The 22,998-nt window shown below is 53.8% G+C and overlaps 1 protein-coding gene across 1 annotated transcript in view; it reads right to left on the bottom strand.

The window, feature by feature from the left end:
* HCN4 (hyperpolarization activated cyclic nucleotide gated potassium channel 4) overlaps positions 1-22,998 on the bottom strand; it is a 42,942-nt gene that overhangs the window by 6,240 nt on the left and 13,704 nt on the right. Inside the window, exons 2-3 of the mRNA XM_030875301.2 lie at positions 10,402-10,825; positions 1,932-2,093 (exon numbers count right to left, since the gene is read on the bottom strand). Of these exons, the coding sequence (XP_030731161.1) occupies positions 1,932-2,093; positions 10,402-10,825 (586 nt within the window). The remainder of the gene's footprint in view (positions 1-1,931; positions 2,094-10,401; positions 10,826-22,998) is intronic.

Below are 22,998 nucleotides of genomic sequence, written 5' to 3'. Positions count from 1 at the left end.
ACCCCTCCACCTCACTTTCCCAGTGGCTGAGGCCTGGGCTTACAACCTTGCTGTTGGCTGAAAGCCTCGGGTGAGGGGCAGGGAGGCCCACACTAGCGGCCCGTGGTGACCAAGTGGATCCCTCACTTAGGCCTTTCTCTGGCAGTGGAGGGGCAGGGCTCAGACCAGAAGCCCCAGCGAAGGGATGGGCACCCGCCTAACACCCCACCGCCTCCACAGCCCCGGACCTCTCAGCCCGGGGGCAGCCTGGAGCCTCCCCGGCAGCCAGGGCTCCAGGCTGGGCCACCCCGCTGTCCTGAGCTCACCGAAGCAGCTCCATCCCCCGCACCGAACTACCGCCAAGTGAAGCCCATTTCCCCACTGACCTCAATTATAAAACCAGATATGCTTCCCCTGGGGGGACAAGCTCGGGCAGACGGAGCCGAAAACGCTGCCCTCGTTTTGGGTGAGCAGAGTTAGAGAGCTGCCGAGCTAAGTCGCCTCCTGTGTGAACCCGGCCTGCGTCCATCCAGGGCTGTGGCCACTCGTTACCCTCCCCCACCCCAGAGGTGGATGGCCTGAAACACACACAGTGCTGGGGGCGGAGGAGGGAGAGAGGGAGCGAGGCTCCTGGCTATTTTTGTCTCCAAAGCCAGTCGGTGTCTCCAGGAAGGCTCAGTGTGGGAACACTGCGCTCGGAAGGGCCATCTCCTGAATTTAATGCATGTGTGGGCCTGTCACCCTCCCACAGCGGAAACTGCCCCAAATGAAGGGGCCACCGGATAAACCCACCTCCCCAGTGCTGTCTGCTCAAGAGGCAGATGCGTTAGCATGAATGTGGAAAGCCACCCTACTGCACGCCCAGAACCCCTGCCCAGAACCCTAAGCACTTCCGCAATCACCAGGTTGTTCCCAGCACCTGGAGGAAGGCACAGGCGCTGCGTGCCAAGTTCAAGCTCACTCAGACCATCCTGGACACAGCTGAGCTGGTCTAGGGGCTCTCATTCCAGAGGGTGGGAGGTCAATGATCTCCAGGGATAGAGGGGGCCTGGGCTCCCTGTCCCCAGGCAGCCCCCAGCTGCCTCCAGCCAGGGCTCTGGCTTACTGCTGAGCCTCTGGGGACCGGGAAATTCAATCCACGTGGCCGATTCATTTACACTTAGCTCATCAAAAGGCTGTTTTGCAAAGGCCTGTTTGATGCTGAAAGATGCCTCAGGGTCTCTTTCACCTCTTTCAAAGCCAGTTTTTCCTCCCCTGGGGCCCTGAGCGTTTGCCTAGAGACCACACCAAACTGACTGGGAGTGAGAGGAGGACGCAGGGGTTCGCAGAGCCAGAGAAAGGCCCATAGGCCCAGGGGACCCGCCACCCTGCCTGGAGCATGCCCTGTTCACAGGAGGCTGGGGAACCCTGCCCCACGGCTCCTCTCACCCACCCACAGGGTGGAGGGGGAGGGAGGGGATCAGGCTCCTTCGAACCTGCCTTCCCTGCTCAGGACCCCACCTAGGACGGGGCTGTGTGCTTGTGGGGTGGGGCAGGAGGAGGGTGCAGAGGGACAGCCCAGCTCTGCTGCTGGAGCAGAAAGCGGCAGCCACGTGTGATCTGGGAGTCCATGTGGGCTGCCCACAGTGCCCCTCACTGGTTTCTCCTTCCTAGGACTCTGCTGGCTTTTAATGGTTGGTCAGCCTCGGGGAGCAGAGATAGGAGGGCAGGAGCCACCAGTCTGGTATTCCCACACCTGATACAATCTGAGGAAGCCCTGGTCTTAGTCTCCCTGGGTGCAACCAGCGCCAAAGAGCGAGGCTCCCGTCTTCAGTGGAGGCTGTAAGGCAGCAGAGGCAGCAGCACAGAGCCAAGGGCTCCGCCGAGGCCCTACGTGACCTGCTCTGCCCATCTGCACCTCGTCGGTCCCCTCCCCCCGCACCTGGAGGGAGGGCCGAGGGCTGGGCACTCACCACCATGTTGTTGATGGACACCCAGCAGTCGTCGGGGAAGTCCTGCAGCATGGGCACCAGGAACTGCAGGCAGCCGTCCCAGTGGCAGAGCAGGAGCATCATGCCAATGAGGTTCACGATGCGCACCACGGCGCTGGCCAGGTCGTAGGTCATGTGGAAGATCTGCGGGCAGAGGGGAGAGATTGGCCCAATTAGCTGGGAGCCTGCCCGCTCCTGGGCAGACCCCGCAGCTGCTTGCAGGCCCTGATGCTCTGCACACACTGGGCAGCGCGCCCAGCTCGGTGCAGGTCCCGGCCGTGGCGAGGGTGGGAAGGCGTCAGGCTCGCCCTGGGAGAAGCAGCCTGCAGGCTGTGGGGCTCCAGAGGGACTCCACCTGGGATCCGTGCAGATACGGGGGTGGGCTCCCATGGGGAGTCCAGCCACCCAGGCCGGACACGTGAAGGGAGGGCACGTAGAGCCCCACACAGCCTGGAAACGGGCAGCTCACCTGGGCTGTGAGGACAACATGAAGAAGAGCCAGCCCACCAGAGGCTCCTCGGGGTACTATGGTCTGCGGTCACACCAGGGACATGGTGTTTCCCTAAATCTGTCACTAGACTCTCAGGACCCCCCCAGGGGCAGCGGGTTCTGCCAAAGCAGCCATGGAACTGCGGGGGGGCAGTACAGACACGTAGGCTCCAAGTTCACACAGACCTTGATCCCAGGCCCAACTCCTACCCAATTCCTAGTTGTGTGACCTTGAGAAAGTTCCTGAACCTCTCTGATCATGTTTCCTCATCTGGGAAATGGCGATAAAATTTCTTACCTTGAGTGGGTTGTCAAAAGGATTAAATTATACATATAAAGTGCTTAGTACCGGGTATGGAAGTATTCAACAAATTGCAAACCATTATTGATAAGTTATTAATAATTAATCCTTATGATTAGTTAACATGTATGAGTAGTAATGCTCTCCTGTACAGTTTAATAAGGTACAGCAACCATGGCCACCCGTGTATCTCCACTCCTGTGGCTCTGAGCAAGAGGCTGAGGTGTGGCTGGGCAGGGCCAAGGATGCGTACATCCCAGCATCCCTGCCCCACCTCCCTCCTCCCCAAGCTGCCTCTTGGTCTGGTTTCAGCAGGGGTCACCATGGTGACAGGATGGGGAGGGGACAGAGATGGAAAGAAGTCTAGAGAGAGGTCTCTGGAAGTTCTAGCCTTGCCTCTGGCCTGGGAGACTCTGGAGGTGCCCCCACCCCTAGTTCTGGTCCCTCCATATTATTCCCAGGTAGAGAGCCTTCCTGGAGAGGGGCTTTGGGCCAAACCTGAAGACTTGTCAAATGCCACAGACCTAGTTTAAGCCCATTTCAGATGGGGGAACCTGAGACCCAAAGAAACAGACCCTAGATAGTTCAACCCCTGTCTAGTGGTCTTTTAGCAACAGCCCCGTAGCTGGTGGCAGGATATTCTATACTTGAGACCTCAGTTTCCCCTTCTGAAATATAGGCTTAGCCTGGGTCTTGGTCTGGAGAAACCAAAGATGAATACTACTGTGTATCACCCCCTGGGTTGCGCCCACCTGTGGCCCCCTTAGTAGCATGACTCTGGATGTACGAGCTGAAAGGATGAAACAGACCTTGGAAAGTTTCCTGGAGGATGGCAGCTCTAGCTGTCCCATCACCCCTGTGTCCCCGGCAACAGAGAGACAGTAACACCCAACCTGAGGGGGCGGGCACACGGTCCCAGTCATCATCTCATTCAAACTCACGACAACCCTTTGCTGAAAATGTTGTTAACGCTTTTACACCCAGGCTCAGAGAAGTAAACGGACTTGCCCTTGGTCATGATGGCAGCAGAAGGGGCAGATTTGAACCCAGGGCTGCCTGCAAATTATTAGATTGGCCCAGGGCGGGAACGGTGGTTTTCAGTAGCTCCGTTTTGTAAATAAAACAACTCAAACCCAAAGTGGCCAAGTGATGTGGCCAGATCCACACAGCAAGCTGGACCCAGGGCCAGGCGGGACTCTCCGGCATCTCACCTCTGTAAGCCTGGTGCACAGTGTAATACTGTAGACAGAGCTGTGCGCCTGGCAGCCTAGCCCCACTGGGGCCCAGAAACCAGCCCCAGGGCTGTCAGCATGCCATTGCCCAGCTTAGCGGACACATTTCTGTATAAGGAGGGGTGGGCACTAGAGACCAGGCAGGGCAGGCAGCTCCTGAGTACCAGTGCCCCAGCTGTGGCTCCAAGGAAGATCCCACTTCTGCCTCTAAAGCAGCTGCTTAGGTGAACACAACAGCTCTATGACCTTGGGCCCACTAACCTTGCAAAGTCTTGGTTGACCAGAATGCCACCAGCTCCCCAACTCTGGGGGGATGGGGAGGCTGAGTGACATGGGACCACCTAGTCTCAGAGATGGCTAACACCTGTCCTCACCTCCCTCCACACCTCAGCGTCTCCTCAACTAAAACAAAGCTAGACATCTGCCCCCACTTCTCAGGGTTGTTCAAGAAATTAAACTGGCTAAGAAAGTGCTCTGGGCCCTGAACACATACATGGGTGGTGGAGGGGGGGATTCATTATTATTAAGTTCCTTCATTTCTCAACTTGTATGAACTGAAATCTCCCCAAAATCCTACGTTGAAGCCCTAACTCTCAATGTAATGGTATTAGGAGGTGGAGCCTTTACAAGATGATTAGGTCATGAGGGTAGGGCCCCATGGATGGAATTAGTGCCCTTATAAGAAGAGACATGCGAGAGTTGATATGTGGCCACGTGAGGACACAGAAAGAGGACGGCCATCTACAAACCAGGAAGCGGGCCCTCACCAGAACCTGACCATGACAGCATCCTGATCTCATCCTTCCAGCCTCCAGAACTGTGAGAAATAAATATTTGTCATCTAAGCCCCCCAGCCTGTGGTATCTTGTTCTAACAGCCAAAACCAGATACCACACTGAAGGAAGACTTGGATCACTTTTAGAAAGCATCCCAGACTCCACAGCCTGCAATAACTGCTCCTTTCTATGTATTACTCTGGGTCTTAAAGACCAGATCAAGGTTGGCACATTTGAATGCAATGTGTTCTTTCCTTTTTCTATCATCCTTGTTTTTCTTTTCTTTGTAACTAATTTTCTTCCAAGATCAGGTCCTTGTATAATTTTGCCTTTATACTGATCTCAGCAACGAGTATGCAGAGCACATGGTAGGGTCTCAGGAACTGAGAAGTGCTTAAGCGACGAAGGTGAAGGTGATGAAGACAGTGGTGGGGATGATGGTGATCAGGGCTGCCACGAGTATACACAGTGGCATTCGAAAAAGGCCCCAGTCTGGGCAGGCACAGCCCACAGGGAACCTGCTTTTGCAGGAAGAAAAAAAGGTGCTTTTTCCTGCAGGTGGCACAGACTCATGTATCCTCAGAGAGCGTGGTGGTGGTGGTGGCGTGCCTGATATTGGCTGAAGGATGCAGATGCTGGGAGTGTCCTGTAGGGGTGGGGTGGTGGTAGTTCTGGTGGTGGTGAGGGGTACTGCGGATGGCTCTCAGACACACAAAGCCAGGGGCACCAGCATGGCAAAGTCTGAGCTTTCTGCAAAGAGTTGGTGGGGGATACACCCATTCAGGCTAGGAGGGTACCCTAGACGGTGGACACTCACCCCACCCCCAACATTCTACAGCACCCAGGGGTGGTTGCTGAGAGCAAGGCTGGACGTTGCTGGGAGAGGTTGCTAAACACCCATGTGTCCCCACTGTGGGCTGGGGCCATAGGCCACCCGCAAGTCAGCTGCACTGTGCAAATATTTGTCTTGCTCTTTATACCTCATTAAAACCCCCTTTTATGATGTTGGTTCTGACTTTCGGGGTTGACTGTCTTCATTTCAAGGGCCCCACAAGGCTTGCCAGGCAGGTGGCCTGGACAGCTCACTCTCTGTGCCCAGCATGGCACTTGGGGGAAGCTCCTACTCCTATTCCCTTCTGTCGTTTCTGGACCACAGGGTAACAGCAGGGCGACACGTCTCTCACCGTCTCCCACCTTGGGCAAGTGCCTTCTCTGCTCTGAGCCTCAGTTTCCTCATCTGTGTAATGGGTCAGTAACTGCCAGCTCCCAGGGCTGTCTTGGGGATCACGAGAGGATGTCCACAGCCGGCACACAGGAGGTGCTCAGCACATGTTGGTCCCTTTCCTTCGGTCTCTTTCCCGGCCCTCAAAATAAAGAGCTGATTTCTCAGTCCTGGGGAGAGACCAGAAACCGGAGTTTCTGCCAAGGCCTCTTCTTGGGGCCTTGTTGAGTTCCCTCCTGGGATTTGTTTTCTCCTCGGGGAAGAAGAACAAACTCCTCCCTTTGTCTCAGGAACAAGCGGCCACATTGAGAACAGCCATCCGGGTCCTGAGAGGGTGGCTGGTGCATGTGTATCCTGAGTACAAACTAGAGGGTCCCGCTAGGTCCCTTCCTAGGGCCCGTAGAGAGGACCAGCTCCTGCCCCCCAGGACCATGCCTCTGTGTCGTCCCAAACTCCCGATTCTGAGAGAGGTGGAAAAAATGAGGCCCACAGGGCGAGGAGCTTCACTGGGGGCTGCACAGCCCCCCTGGCCTGACTTCCTGCATCCAGCCCCTCCCATTACGCCAAGATGCTGCCGAGGGAAAGAAGAGGCTTCTGGGATGGGTCACTGGGGTGCTGGGCCCTGCAGGGGAACATCCAAAGGGGGGCAACCACGGTTTCTAACAATAGCCTCCATGCCTATAACAAGCTCACACCTCAGAGGGAGGGAAGAGGCTTGGGAGGGAGGATGCTGACCTAGATCGCCCAGGATGCAGGCAGAGGCTGGCGTCCTCTGAGACAGTCGTCTACGCCTGCCGAGACCCTCCACCTACCCTGACTCCCAAGAGCTGCTACTAACGTTCGGGAACTCTCGGCTGGGAGGCTGGGCTGGGCTGAGCTGGACTGGGGGAGGCAGCTGAAGGCTGAGGGTCAGGAATCCAGCATCTCTGCAGCTTCACCAGGGGATCTTGGGCAAGCTTTTCCCTCCCCATGGGAGGCCGACTCTCCAGCCCTCACCCAGCACCACCACCGTGTCCTCAGAATGACCAGCTAACATGATCCTCACCGAGGGAGGTTGGAGTGGGGACTGAGGCCCAGCCTCTGAGGACATCAGAGTACATCTGACAGTCGGGGAAACTGAGGCCTAAAGAAGGGGAGAGATTCACATGAACTGGAGTTGGAGGAGGAGATAGAGCAGGGTTTTCTCTGCGAAACACCTCCCTCCCCAGGTCTCATGCAGACCTGAGGCCTCAGAGGTCTCCCTGCTGCTGCCTACAGGCCAAGGTGAGGCTGGGAGAAGCCCCAGGGGTGGGAGAGGCTACTGAGGGTATGGAGACAGGGTTCCAGCTGGGAAACCCCAATCCAACCCCAGGAGTCTGGGGGGAGCCCCTAGCTGGGCAGTGTGCCCGGCAGACAGCAGCTCAAAGCAACTTCCTTCCCAGCTGCTAGGCAAGATAAGGGTGTATGGTGTGGAGGGGGTGGGGAGTCATCCATCTGGCCTCCTGGGATCTCCCATCCTGCGCACAAGACAGGGTAGTGATGTCCAGTTCAGGGTCCTGACCTGGGGCCTCTGTCCAGGGTCAGAGCCTGCCTGGCCATTTTTGGGTAGCCCAGAGGGTGGCCAGGCCAGAGGGGCAGTGGGGACAGTAAGAGAAGAGCTTACTTAGCTCCTGTCCCAGGGCCCACCCTGCCCACCCACCGGCAACTCTGCCAAATCTCCCCAAAATACCATGGCCCCCAGGGCCCAGGTGTAAGTGGGGAGCAAGGCTGGCCCCCAGCGGGCTGGGGCCTGGAGACACGAACCGACGCTAGAGAAGGGAAAGAGCGACTGCTCTGCTTTTAATGGCAGTCCAGCTGTTAAGTCCAAGACACACAGAAGGTTGGGGGCTTCTTGGGGACTGAGGGAGCCGACGAGGTTCTGAATTTCCACTTGGGACAGAAACCAAGAGACAAGCCCCTCAGGGCATTCCAGGAAATACGCCTCCATCTTCCCTCTGCAGCTACTCAGAGGGGCCCTGGCCACCACCACCCTCACCCCCACAGGCACTGTCCCCTCTCAGCCCTGAGCTCAGACCCACATCCAACCTCTCTGCACCTACATGTCCCCCAGGTTCCTCAAACCCAGTCTGTCCCACAGAACTCACCCCACCCCTCGACCCTCCACTGCCTGCCTCCCCAGTCTCAGCGGGGAGTCGTCCCCAACAGAGGGAGCGGTAACAGGACCAGGCAGCCTACTTTCAGGCCACCTGAGAAAGTGGGAAGGACAGGGAACTGGGAGTCAGGAGGCCTGGGTCAAGATCCTACCACTGGGACAGCTGACCCTTCCACCCTCGGTTTCCTCACCTGACAAATACAGGTAATAAATCCTGCCCTGTTGACTTTGTCAGCCAGGTTTGAGCAACCAATGAAATTATGGGTAGAAAGTATTTGAGAAAAGTAAACACCCTGTAGAATGGGGAGGGGCGTTTATTAAACAGTTCTCTGCACCCAGTTTCACACTAAGGGTTTTACAAACATCATCTCTTTTAATCCTCACAAGAATCCACTGAGGAATGTACGACTTCTACCCACTTTGCCGATAAGAGACTGAGGCTCAGGGGGTAAGGTGGCCCCAAGGTCAGTCAGCTGGCAGTGTGGAGCTGGATTTTAATTCAGGTCTCACGTGTCATCCTAGCCCTAAAGCCCACATGCATTCCACCACACCCGGTCCCTGCCGGGAGTCAAGAGTGCTAACTGGGGTCTGATCTGGCCCTGCCAGAGGTCTGCTGCGTGACTTTGGACAAGTCACTGCTCCTCCTATCAGCAGAAATAATGCAAATTCCAAACCAAAGAGAATTTCTGCCATGAAGTGATTCTGCCAGGCTGGTGTAGGGACTTCTGCAGCACAGGTGTTCGTGACACCTCTGACCTCGAGCTGCCAGTGCCCCGACTCTCAGCCATGGGTGCTGTCGCCCAGGGCCCAGGCTGCTGCTGGGAGTGGGGTGGGGGCTTAGTGTCCTGAGTGTGGGAATTTCCATCCAATTGTGCAGAGACCAGGAGACTAGCAGTGAGCCATGGCAACAAATGCACCTCTGCGGAAGCTTCCCCAGGCCACAGCCCGCTCCAGACCCCAAGGCGGACAGTCTCACAGAACACATCTCCCCCCACCCTGGTACATTCAGGCTGGCCTGCCTGCGGCTGCCTCCAAAAGGTGGTACTTGGTGGTAGTGGAAAGTCTCACAAGGTCACCTGCTCTTTTCAAACCCCAGCCTGCAGTCCTCTCTTTCTCCCATAGATGGTTGCATTCAGCCCACAGATGAGTTAGGTTTGTTCAGAATGGTGTTGGCCACCTAGTTCTTTTACAATTTTTTATTCAGTTTCTATAGTCAGTGCTCTGCCCAGACCCCCTAGGATCCCTTTACAGTCTGTGCTCACACAACTCCAGGAAAGCACCAGGCTTGCACTCCCTACAGCTAGCACCCGTGGCTCGTTATCAGAGGCCTGACTGCAGGAAACCGCTTTGCCTGCTAGCACCAAGGGCTGCAAGGGTCCTGAGCCAGTGACTGACAGGTGAGGGGATATAAAAAGTTCAACTCCTTTGCCCTGATTGGGGCAACTCCCAGGTGTGGTGTACACCATCCTGGAGCTCCCCACAGGATTTGCTTGGTGTCACCCTTGTTTGGCTTCCTTCCTTCCTTTCCTTCCTATTCCTTTCCTTCCTTTCCCTGCCCTTCTTCCCCAGTCCCTTACCAGATTTTCCTGGAAACACTTTGCTCCCCATCAAAAAAAAAAAAAATCACTTTCATACAAATCCTCATCTCAGGGTCTGCACCAGAAGAACCCAACCTAAGACAGTTGCCAACAAATTTTGCACAGAAGTCCAGATTTCTGCTTCTCATGATAAATCTTTAGATCTAGCAACCCTGCGCCCATTCTCACTTGGCCACAGTGGCTAGAGCTGAGTAGAGGCTCCCTCATACAGATGGAAGATATGTTCTCCAGTTTTCCCCAGTCCACCACACTCCCTATTGTCCTCCAAATGGCCCTTTTCACCCATTCATATTCCCTGCCTGGCCCCCACAAGCTTCTGAGTTTGCAACCTCCACAGTACAGTGCAGTGATTAACAATGCAGGCTCTGGAGTCCAGGTCCACCAATTAATAATTCTGTGACACTATATAAATCTCTTCATATTTCTCTATTTCCTCATGTAAAAAATGAGTACTTATACCTACCTATATGGTACCCTCTATGGTTGTTAGAGACTTAAATGGGATATTGCCTGTGAAGTGATTCATGTAGTATCTAGCGCATGATAAGAAGTCAAGAAGTTACTAATATTTGTCCTCTTGGAAGAGATGTGCCTGCTACAATCCGACAGCCCACATCCAACTATCTGAGGTTACCTGCTGGTCCCTCACTCCCCTAGAGGGAAGACACCTCTTCCCTGAAGAGGTTTGGGTCTGAACACTCACCTCTTCCCACTGGTGAATATATCGAATGAGGCGAGAGAGACGCAAGAGGCGCAGGAGGCTGAGGATCTTGGTGAAACGGACGATGCGCAGGGCCCGGGCAGTCTTGTAGACCTCCGAATCGATGCGTGTCTCCACAATGAGGAAGATGTAGTCCACGGGGATGGAGGAGATGAAATCCACCACGAACCAGCTTTTGAGGTACTTCATCTTAATCCGCTGCGGGTCCAGGATGATCTCTGTGTTGTCCTCCACCACAATCCCTGTGCGGAAGTTGAGGACCAAGTCGATGAGGAAGAACGTGTCCGACACCACGTTGAAGACAATCCATGGTGTGGTGTTCTCATCCTTGAAGAAAGTGATGCCCACAGGAATGATGATCAGGTTTCCTACCATCAGCAGCAACATGGTCAGGTCCCAGTAAAATCTGCCCAGAGACACATAGGTCAGTCATAGGAGGAGAGAGAGAATGAATTACAGACTAAAAGAAAGCTCAGAGACAGCAAAGGTGGGAGAGAGAAGTCTTCAGAGGTTCTGAGACCCTGCAGGAGATAGGTGCATGGGTACCAGGGCAAGATGTCATGACTGGCATAGAAACAGCCTCTTCCTTAGTCATCCTTAGGGATGCCTTCTGCCTGCCCCTCCGTGAGATCCCCGATGACAAGCCTCCTACTCCAATCCCCATGCCCCAGTGAGAGGCTGAAAAGCAAACTAAATGATGACATCCAGAGAGAGGCGAGAGGCTGTTTTAGCAGCAGAAGTAATTCACCCCGCACCACCCCAGGCTCAGGCCAGGATGCTCCATCCTCCCTGAGGGTCAACTGTGGCCTGAGACAGGATGGCAGGCAGACCTGCCAGAGACCGTGACCAGAGAACAGGGGAGGTCCAGACACACAGCAGGAGCCTGGGATGCTGGAGGCATGGGATCCAGTCCTAGCTCTGTTACTGACAGGCAGGTGCCCTCCCCACTCTGGGCCTCAGTTTCCCCACTGTGCAATGAGGGGCGGGGCCTCCACACTCGGTCCTGTAATTCTGACCTGGCCTTCTCCCACACTGGCTCTCGGGGGGCCTCTCTTTAGTCTATCCCCTATAGTCAGAAAATGTCTGACCATCTCTCTCCCCCAGAGGTTTACTTCTAAACACAGCGGTAGGGAAGGTCAGTGATATCTTCAAATGCAGGCAGTGTTTTTCTTTTTTTTAAATATATTTCAACAATTTTATTTTATTTTTTCCAGCAAATAATTCATATTTAGCAAAGTAGATATTTTTGATGTCCAAGTACACATTTAAATAAATACTGATTGAATAATCAATATATTAATCACAATACAATATTGCAAATATTTTCTCATTTTTTCTTAAAAAGGTTCCTTTAAACATTATTTGGTAGAATAATTATTTCAGTTACCAGAGTTTCTGTGATAAAATGTTTAAAACATTTTTATCGGAGTATAGTTGATTTACAATGTTGTGTTAGTTTCAGGTGTACAGCTAAGTGACAGGCAGTGTTAACGGGGGGATTTCAGGCACCAGTGAGGTACCACTCAATGCAACAGAATGAGACCAGTGGGGGCTTCCAGCATCACTTCTTCTAAGGCCTCAAAGCAACTGCTAAATATTTCCTGGGGAGGTGGGGAGGGACCCTCAGGGTGAAGCCTCTGAGAGGTTAAGCAGTATGAGGAGGCAAAAGCCAACTCACAGGGCTCCCATCTGGCCCAGCAGGGGCCCCTCTGGAGTATGCAGGTAGCACAGGTAGGCAGAGACCCTATGTCTAGAAGGCATGACCAGGGACCCTGCCCAAGAACCAGCCACCCCAGGGCTGGCCCTAAAACTGAAAACTTGCACTGCAGAGCTGTTTCTCTCTGCTAGTAATTTAAACAGTTACACAATGACAGATAAATGTATTATGTTGGGAAGAAATAAGCCTGTCTTCTCCCAAGAGAAATAAGCTTTCAGCCATCTTTAATGCTCTACTGCAGGGAAGCCAGGGGGAAGGGGGTGGGAGACAAAAAGATAAGCTTTCCTCGAGTCTTCAGTGGGTCCCACCGCAAAACCAAAGTGCCCCGGCCTGAAGAGTTCCAAGTTTGAAAAGAATTACTTCACAGCAAATTGCTTTCTTTGTCAGACTCAGAATGGCGCTCTGAGTCAAGGAGAGGGCAGGGCCTGCTTCAGTGAAGGTGGGCGAGAGAGTTGTCCCATATCACACAGCTCAGGGAAGTGTGGCTTCCGGAAAGGCAGCTTCCGGCAGCTCCTCTGAAAGCCAAGTTCTTTAGGGCATCAAGACGGGACTTCAAGTCACAGCCTCACTGGGCTAAGGCTTTTCACTCTAAGTCTGGTGCCAAGAGGTCAACTTTAGCTCCTTCCCTGCCCCACAGCCCGCCACCCCTTCGTCAGCCCTACTCCCCCTGTGCCATCTGGGAGAACCCACCCCAGCCTTCACACCCACTACACAGAACACAGCACATCCTGCTAATGACTTCTGAGCCCTGGGAGAATGGTTTCAGCTTCTATGCTGCTCTCAAGCTGTGTACACTCTCCACTCAGCCTCATGCACACCATTCAAAGACAGCTGCAGACACTCATTAGATGCCATACACAGGTATCCTCATTCACACACACACTGTGCAAACACCCCTATGTACACATGGCCATCGTTCCTTTTATTTAATCTCTTGGGAAAAACAAAACAAAAAAATTGTGACATAGAGAGGCCACTGAGAGCCTTGTGGCCTCTGTACATAAAGCTAATAATACACCCAGACTGGGAGAGTTTCTAAAATTAACAGAGCGGGTGCAAGGCAGCTCGGAATGCTGACTCGGGCAGGCCTGCTACTCCAGCGGGTTTCTACACTCTCCCAAGCTCTAGTTCCCTCAATTACAGACCAAATTTGAGACAGTAATTAACAGGAGAATGTTTTCATTTCGTGGTCTTCATAAAACCAAATTACATGAGGCAAAAACACCCATTTCCTTGCTTTCTGATTAACTGTTTCAATCATGAGTTTCCAGATGCTAAGGAATATCTTCTGGTGCCTGATCTGGGCTGGGGTCAGAACACTGGAGCACTTCTTCCGGCACACCACTGTCCTGGAGCATCAAAAGAGATACTCAGAAGGCAGCGTAATATGGTGGGAAGAAAGCAGCACAGGCTCTCAGGCCAACCCACCTGAACCTGATTCCTGGTTCCATCGTTTGCTAGCAAGTTGCTTAATCTCTCCAAGCCTCAGTTTCCTCATCTGCTCACCTAACTAGTGGAACTGTTATAAGAACAAAATGAAGTGATATTTGTAAAATGCTCTGACCTATGCCTAGCCCATAGTTTTAAATGAGTAAATAAGTAATTCAAGTCAAAAAATTCACAGGAAAGAGGTGAGGGAGGTAGATGAAATCTTCCAGGGAAGAGCCAAAGCAAAGCATCTACAGGGGGTGGGTGGACGGGAGCTTCATAATGGTTCCAGAACAGCCAGGGGTGGAATTAAGGGCCCACAATATTCCCTGGATAATTGGATGGCAGAACCTATTTACCTCAGCATAGAGATGCCCTGATCTCAGGGAGCTCACGGTCCAAGGCTTAGCCAGAAGACAGAAGACAAGTTGGGCAATGATGTAAGAAACCATCCCAGGCAGCAGCCCAGGCATCTGAAAAGGTGGGCTCCTGGTGGCCTAGAAGGATGAGGTCATAAAGTGCTCCTGGAGGAGGTAACAGAAGTTGGGCTTTGGGAGCTGACCTTGGCCTTGCTTCCTTACTCTTTGCCAGACGGTTGCACAGATTTCTGAAAGCTGGGCCGGCAGAGAGCAATAAATGGTGTTCAGCACCACGGACAGCTCCCGGCGTGCCTGCCAGCCCTAGGGTCCTGGCCCAGCCAGCGGAAGTAGCAACAGCCTCCCCACTGCATCCGCAGCTCTCTGACCCCTCTTCTCCCTCAGTCCCAGTGATCAGAAGCATCTCAAGTGATTCCTTAATGTCCCTGCACATTTTCAATGGGGGGCTCCTTGGTGACTGAAAAGGCTCTATTCAAAAAGACCCCAAGGGGCTTCCCTGGTGACACAGTGGTTGAGAGTCCGCCTGCCGATGCAGGGGACGCGTGTTCGTGCCCCAGTCCGGGAAGATCCCACATGCCGCGGAGCGGCTGGGCCCGTGAGCCATGGCCGCTGAGCCTGCGCGTCCGGAGCCTGTGCTCCGCAACGGGAGAGGCCACAACAGTGAGAGGCCCGCGTACCGCAAAAAAAAAAAAAAAAAAAAAAAAAAAAGACCCCAAAACACTCACATGTATCAAGCACTTACTTGGTGCTTTCAATGCATTACTTCATTTATTCCTCACACCAGCACTAAGGGAGCTGCTATTATCTGTATTTTACAGATGATGACACTGAGGTTCAGAGAGAAGTATCTGCCCAAGACCACGCAGCTAGTAAGGAGCAGAGCCCTAATTCAGAAAGGTCTGTGGAACTCCAGAGTCTGATCTCTTGGGATTTTAGGCACCTCAGTGGGATGCGGGGAGGTGGACAAGCCTTTCTGGCACGTTTGCCTTACACTGTGGAGGGAGCCTACCACAGCAGGTACAGCCCCTGCCCCAGAGAGAAGAGAAGGGTGCAAAGAGGTTTCAAGGGGACTTATCTTCCTGATGCCAGGCCTTCTAAGGTACTTTCTGGGTGGGGAAACTAACACACCTTTCAAGTATTAAAAGCACCCCAGTCATCAGCAGTCATCAGCACCCCAGTCATCAGTTGTACCCATCCTGCAGAAAGGAAAACTAAGGTCCACCAAGAGGGAATAGTTAACATTTCCAAAGCCTCAACCTGGAGGCCCCATGCTCCCCTGGCCCCCACTACCCCTAGAATCATTCATGAATAAATCCCACAATCCCGGCTACGCATCCACAGTGGCAGGTGGCAGGCCCTGGCGGGGAAGCAATGGATGGCCAGACTCGGGCGTGCTGGGGTTGGCACAGCCCTGAATCAGAGGCCTTGGTCTCCCGAAAGCCCGATGACCCTCCCCATCCCAGTGTTCTCTAAGCTGAGAGGAAGTCCCAGCCAGCAGGACACCAGCTGGGCTCTGGAAGCCCCTGTCCCTGGACCCCAGGTCTGTTCTCCCTCAATTCTGGACCTTACTTTCTAACTGGACCAACAGGTCCATCTAGGCAGGTGATGGCCTCTCAGCAGGAGGGAGTGGTCTGTGGGCCAGCTTTGGAGGAGCGGGGTGCCCACGGGCAGAAGGAAGGGGGTGGCAAAAAGCCCAACAGCCCATTACACGGATACCTGGAACATTTCACGGTCTGAGTGGAAGGTTATGGCCTCAAGGGAGCTGAGGGAAGAGAAGATAGAAGGCTCCTGATCCTGAACTCGGAGACTCAAGGACCAGACCAAGGGGCCTCTCCTTCCCTGGAGGCTGAAGAGGATGTGAAAGGTGATAAAACGGAGGCAGAAGTGGAAGTCCCGGGCTTCCCTGGTGGCGCAGTGGTTGAGAGTCCGCCTGCTGATGCAGGGGTCACGGGTTCATGCCCCGGTCAGGGAAGATCCCACATGCCACGGAGCGGCTGGGCCCGTGAGCCATGGCCGCTGAGCCTGCATGTCCAGAGCCTGTGCTCCGCAACGGGAGAGGCCACAACAGTGAGAGGCCCGCGTACCGCAAAAAAAATTTTTTTAAAAAGAAGTGGAAGTCCCGGAATAGGGACGACCTCCTTTAGTTTCCTCTTGTCCACACCTGCCCATGCTTGCCTCTGAGCACATATACTCTCTCTCACACACACATGAACACATTTTTGTACACACACTCTCATCTACGCACCCCTGTTAAATTTTGTCTTCGTACACGCATCCATTTTCACACAGGCATACTTTCTTGCACACCCACTTGCATACATTTTGACACAAATGTTATCCACTGGGAATCCTGTCAGCTGTAAGAAAGAGAATGTCTGGTTTCTGCCCATTAAGATCTTTTCCATCCTTCAACATTCACCTGAAGTGCTGCCTCTTCTGGGCCTCCCCAGCCTCTCACTGATGGAGCCACAGCCCAGCCTGAGCCCTGGCTCTGGATCTCCTAGAAAACTGTGGATTCCTTGAGGGCAGGAGCCTTGTCCCAGACACGCCTGTGTCCCTGCAGTGCTGGTGGCAGGATGTGGGGGGGGGGAGTCCCCCGTACTTTCTCCTGGGTGAGCAGCACACCCACGGCCCCATCTTATACCCTCCCCTCTGTGCAGACGGCTCCCACTCAGACCGCTCCTAGCACCAGACTGCATTCCCACCTGCCACCTGGAGGGCCTGCTGGCCCCTCCACCCAACAAGTCCAAGGCTGAGCTCAGCATCTTTCTCCTCAAAGCTGAATGGCACAGTCAGCATTTCAATCACCTGGGCTGGAAACCTCACAGCCATCCTCAGCTGCTTTCTCTTTCCTCCCACCCACCCCTGCAGGCCAAGCAGTGGCCAAGTCTTGTCTGGCCTCTTCAATGACAGCTTCTGAATCGGTCCCCAACTGCTCTGTCCTAGATCAGTTCCTCACTACTCCTCACCTGGACCCTTGCCCCTGCCGCCCACCTGGTCTCGGCCTCCTCCCTCTTTCCCTCCAAGCCACATGCTCTCTGGGTTATCTGGCCAAATAGCATTATGATTACGTCACTCCATGCTTGAACCCCACTTTGGTAGCCTCCCACTGACTACAGAAGAAGGTTCGAGTTCCTTGGTCTGGCACCCCCGACCCCACTTCCCTCTTCTCCCTTCCACTTCCTTCACAGGAGTCAACTGGACACTTTTGGCCCCATCTCCATCCACCTCCTGGTTCCTCCTCCTGAGAACCACCCCTACCTCTTGAACCCCCATCTTTTGAAATCCCTTCTCTCATCCAAAGCCCAGTTCAATTGCCTCCTTCTCCATGAGCTTCGCCTAACTGTGCAGTGTGTCTATGTTAGCAGTCGTCACATCCTGCCTCTTTCATCAGGTACCACCGAACTCTCCTTCTAGCCCCTCAACAAAGAAGCCAGGAGTCTTTTGTGTCTGAGAAATGGACGGGAGCTGGGAGCTTCACCCTCCATTTCAGGTCCAGCATAGATAACTGCCCAAGCTGCTCATGAAGACGATGAGAATGAAGGAGGACAGCCATCAACATCTGTTGGGCATTTACTATTTGCCAGGCGCTCACCTGAGTCCCTTATATAGACTATCTCATTTAATTCTCATAAAAACCCTATGAAGGGCTTCCCTGGTGGCACGGTGGTTGGGGGTCTGCCTGCCGATGCAGGGGACAGGGGTTCGTGCCCTGGTACGGGAGGATCCCACATGCTGCAGAGCGGCTGGGCCTGTGAGCCATGGTCGCTGGGCCTGTGCGTCCGGAGCCTGTGCTCCGCAACGGGAGAGGCCACAGCAGTGAGAGGCCCACGTACCGCAAAACAACAACAACAAAAAAAAAAACCCCTATGAAGTAAATACTATGATTATGCCCATTTTGCAGTTGAGGAGACTGAGGCACAAGAAGTAGAGAAATTTGCTGTATATGGTGGATCAGGAATTCAAACCCAAACAGCCTGACTCCAGAGTCCCACTTCCAACCACTCTATACAAATATAAACCTGGTTGGTAGTATTTTCTCTCTCCCAAACCCTGTGCCGACTCCTACTGCACCCCTCCCTCCCAAACCTGTCTCCTGTGCTCTCTTCCACAGCATCTTCATCCCCACCTTCTTCACTCCCGAACCCGTCTGCTTTTTCCCTTAAGCGAACCTTCGTTGTGTCACTTTCCCAAACCCCCAGAGGGTGGAGTGAGCACCCTCCCCGCTCCACACCGATGCCCCTTCCTGTCTGTGGTAGGAATGTCTACGAGATCCTCTGAGCAACCTGTCATTTGCTGCCCATCTTTCCAGCATCCATCTGCCACCCTTGGGGACCCTGGTGATGCTGGCACCTGGTTTACAACCTTCTGTTCCACTCCGAATCCTGCCATCATCATGGGTGACTTCTACTCCTTCTCAGCAGCCCAACAATAAACACCCAGCCTCCCAGTGGCTTGAAGTCCTGCCTCTAGTGTCTTCACTCCAGTCCATTCCAAGAGCACACCCTGGATCGGGTCACTATCTCCAGTTGGTCCATCTCTAATCTCAATGCTCTCTCTCACCCTAACCTCCTTTCCTTCCAGCTCTTTTATCCAATCATGCTAAGTCTCTTCTTTAGTGTCCCAGGAGCCTGAAGTTGGCTGACCCTCTAATTCTCCCATGAGAACCCTCCTGCCTCCTCCCGTCACCCCCAGGCATAATGGTCCTGCTCATCAACCTCTCTCGCCCCGTCCTTCCGGCACCCACTTCACCAGATCACAGTCCTAGCTCAGGACCACCATCAGCTCTTTTCCTGTTTACATGGGGGGCTGTGCAGAAAACCTCAGACCTCAGACCAGTCCTACTATAGACCAAGTGCCTTAGCTCCTTGTGCCTCTATTTCCTCATCAAGATTTCCATGCTCAGCTGGGCCCTCACCTCTACCAGCCCATCCTCCAGGAGACCCTAACGACCTTTCCCACCCACTTCCCACAGCAGCTTTTCCAAATTATCTCCTCTCTCCTCAGAGCTCTGAAACTACCACTTCCCCTCTCCCTCCCAGCAGATAACACCACTTCTACTTCACAGAGAAAACAGAAGGCCCCAGAATGTCCCCGTCCTCTTCCCGTCACCAGACTACTCCCTTGCTTGTCTCCTCCTCACCGCCTTTCCCTTCCCCAGTCACAAGGGGATCAGTGACCCTTCCACCTGCCCTCTTGACACTGTTCCCTTTTTCCTCCCCAGGAAGCTTAATCTACAGGTTATCCATCCTCTCACCCATATCTTCAATCTCCCTCTCTACTCATCCTTTTCCATCAGCTTTTAAGCTCTCTACACTTAAAAAAACAAAATCTCTCCTGAATCCCTACTGTCTTATCTCTTCTCCCCTCAGAACCAAGCTTCCTGAGACACGTGTCGCCATCCCCACTCTCTCACTTCCACGTCCGTCCCCAACACGCCTCTCAACCCCCCAGCAACACTGCCGATGCACACGTCCTGCTGCAAAATCCCACGGACACTTTCTGGTCTGTTTCCGTCTTGACCCTCTGCATCATCTGACGCCGTGTGCCATATCTGCTGAGACACCTCACTCTGCTCTTTGTTCTACCTCTCCTTTCCCTCCCGTTGCAGGAGCTCCTCTTCCCCTGCATGACCTTTAAATGTTTTTGTTCCTTTGGGCCCCCGCCTCCTCTCCCTCCTTACTCTCTCCCTGGGTGACCTCACCAACTCCCAAGGCTTCATTATTCCACTGGCTTCCAGACCAGACCTCTCCCTTGAGCCCCATAGCCATGTGTTCACTTGCTGACTACACATCTACACCTCGATGTCCCAAGGGAACTTCACTCTTGACATAGCCAGATATAACTTAGCAGCTTCCCCCATAGGCTTGTGCTTCCAGCATGTGATACCACCAGCCATTCAGATGCTTAGCCTAGAAACCTGGGGATTATCCTCGACTCTCCCATCTCGCTTACCTTCCAACACTCAGTCATGTGGGATGCGGCATGGCTCATCAACTCACCACCTGGCTTACTTCAGCAGCTTCCTAACTGGGCTTCTGCCTCTCCCAGGACCCCACAGACTTCAGGGTCCAGGGTAGGGTCCACAACCTCTCCACGCTTTGCCAAGCCCAAAGTCCTTCCACACTCCCAGCCAAAATCCAAGTTCCTCACTGTCATTCCTGGGCACTTCCTGATCTGGACTCAGCCTCCTCTCTTGCCTTGATTCTCGCCATGCCTCCCCTGTGTGAGATGCTCTGCTCCAGACACACTCAGCAGCTTTCAGTGCCCCAGACACACCGCACTTCCCTTCTCTGGGCTTTCCTACATACTGTCATCTGTCTGGAGCTCTCCTCCCCCCCAGCTGCTCACCCCAGGCCACTTGGTTCAGAGGAGCCGTCACTTCTCCTGGGAGGCCATCTTTGTCTCCTAGGAAATCTGGCTAGGGGCCCCTTGTTTGTGCTGCCCTAGCATAGTGTTTATCACACTATGATGGAATTGCACGTTTGTCTATCTTGTGGCCACTTGACTCTCTGAACTTGGCAGAGTGCTTTTTATGAGGTAGGTCCAAAAAAGGTCCAAAAAACATGGGAATGGGTGGAAATATGGGAATGGGTGGAAGCGTGAATAAATGAATGCTTGAATGAATCCCTTGGGAGCCAAAGGCTGAGTGGCAGGAGGCCCAGGAGAAGCTACACAACATGGACAGCCCTCTGACACCCCAGCTCCTTCCCACAAGGCTTTCACAGGCCTCCGATGATCAGGGAGGAATTCATCCCATCCGAACACCCAAGGCATGAAGACTCCCAGCCACATCCACTAGCAAATGGCCCCCACCTGGTGAAGATGATGGTGGGAAAGCCACAGAGAAGGAGGGAGGAGTTGGAAGGGGGCAGGCGGGGGGGTAGATGAACAAGAGACAGGCCAGGAGAAACATGGGGTTGGGGTTCTGACACAGTGGGATGACAGGGGGCTGGCGGGGGAACACTGAGGCTACAGACGTCAACAGAGGCCATGACTGTATTTCCAGCCTGACCAGCACAGGCCCAAGGTGACACAACACACTAAGCCCCCTCTGTTACAGGCATGCCCCCTCTCTGGGGGCTTTGAGGATTCTCCCTTCTCTCCAATAGGCTTGGCCCAGAGATCCAGGAGGTGGGGGGGAGGGGAGGGCAAGAGGAGGCAGCTCCACTTCTCCCTAGAATCTCCCGACATCGTCCCCACCTTGTGGACCCAGGATGAGTCTCATCTCCCCAAACCTGCAGAAATGACTTCTCTTCCTTTTCCAAGATGTAAACGCAGAGCAGGGCCCAGAGGGGGAGGAGTGGGGGTCCTCAGCAAAATTGTCTTACTGTTAAATAAATGGGTGGATTAAAGGCTGCTGGGGGGAGGGTTGGTGGAGACTGGCAAAAATAAAAATAAAATACACTAAAATGTTAACATTGATATTTCTACGTAGTGGGATTACGGGTGATTTTTGTTTTCTCCATTACACCTTAATGTTCTAAATTCCCCATAATGGGCAAATATTACCTTTTAATCAGAAAAATAAATCCACCAGTAACCACCGACCAGTGTCCCATGCTGTAGAGTCTTCTAACGTGTGTCAGGGGAGAGACACACACGGGTCCCCGGGGAACTCCCAGGCGGCCCGGGTAGACAAAGGTGCTGTCCGACGCGAGGGCAGGAAGAGCAGATTTCCCGGAGGCGCTTCAGGAGGAGGAGACGGAGGGAGGCCATTTGAAGGGCAGGTGTAATAGGCAAAGGAGACCACGTGCCTGCCCACAAAACCCACGTGGGAACGCACACACGTGGGCCACCTTCCTTGCCTTCCCTCCCTCACAATCAATAAAGCTGCTGGGAAGCGTCTACCAGCCCCTCCCCGCCCCTGCGCGTCCAGTCTCTCCTTCATCTTTCTCGGAGGCAGCGCTGCGGCCCCGCCCCCTCCCCACGCTCCACCCACCCGAGGGGGGCGGGGCGCAGGAATCTGGCATTTTAGCCTCCCCGCCCCCTCACACTGGAAAGCGCTGCCTTCCACCGCCCTCCGCTCGCGCCTCTGAGGGGAATGAACGCCCACCCTCCCCTCACTGCTCCTCCCCGACCCTGGCGTCTCCCCCCTACGGCAGATGAATGGCTGTCTGCCTCCCACCCCCGCCTGGCCAGTAGGGCTCTATTTTTAACCCACCTCAAAAATCTCTGACTCAGAATCACAGTGCTCCCAGGTAGCTGCTCCCTCGGCCGCCTGAAGCGGCCTCCCAAACAGATTCAGAGCCAAGGGCATCTAGCTAGCGCTGGGTTCATGGGTGGGTGGGTGGGTGGGATTTTGGCGTATCTGTAGGTTCTCACTTTTCTATAAGGATGACCTATTACCGGAACAACAAAATTTGGTTTTGTTTCTGTTTCTGAAGACCCAAACAAAATGACCCTTTACCCCTGCCTCTCCCCTGGACAGTCACCGTCCTGAGCTGAGGCCCTAGTCCCTCAACGTGAGGGCTAGTCTCGGCCATTCCCCAAGGAAGAGGTGAGCTGTGTGAGAGCTGGAACTGCCAGAATCTTGCGTGCCCCTTCTGTGATCTTTCAGTCATGTAGCACAGTGCTTCTTCAAACTTTAATCTGCACGCAAATCGCCAGGGGATCTTAACCAACATGCAGACTCGGATTCTCTGGGTGTGGGGTGAGGGCTGACACCTGTATTGCTACCAGGCTCCCAGGTGATGTTGAGGCTGCTGGTCCAGGGACCACACTTGGAGAAGCTAAGCTGTAGCAGACAGTACAGTGGTTAAGCACGCTAGTGTTTGAACACCTGGCTGTGTCGCCTTGAACAAATCACTTAACCTCTCTGAAATCTGTTTTTTTCACTTCCCATTTTCTTTTATTTATAGAAAACAATTGTTTTAAATATAATTTAAAAACCCCTCCAAGCACCGGTGTCTGTCTCTGGTTTCCACCACCACTTCCCCCCCACACCCCCTCATGGACATAGCTTGAGGGTACTTGGAGGGGCAGGGAAACGTCTGGGGGTTGTGACGTGACCAAGGCACTGTCCTGGAAACAGACACAATGATGGGTCCCTGTTTC

The sequence above is a fragment of the Globicephala melas genome, chromosome 2 (genome assembly GCF_963455315.2).
Source record: "Globicephala melas chromosome 2, mGloMel1.2, whole genome shotgun sequence".
In the NCBI taxonomy this organism is placed as follows: Eukaryota; Metazoa; Chordata; class Mammalia; order Artiodactyla; family Delphinidae; genus Globicephala; species Globicephala melas.
This window is presented reverse-complemented; position numbering and strand designations above follow the sequence as displayed.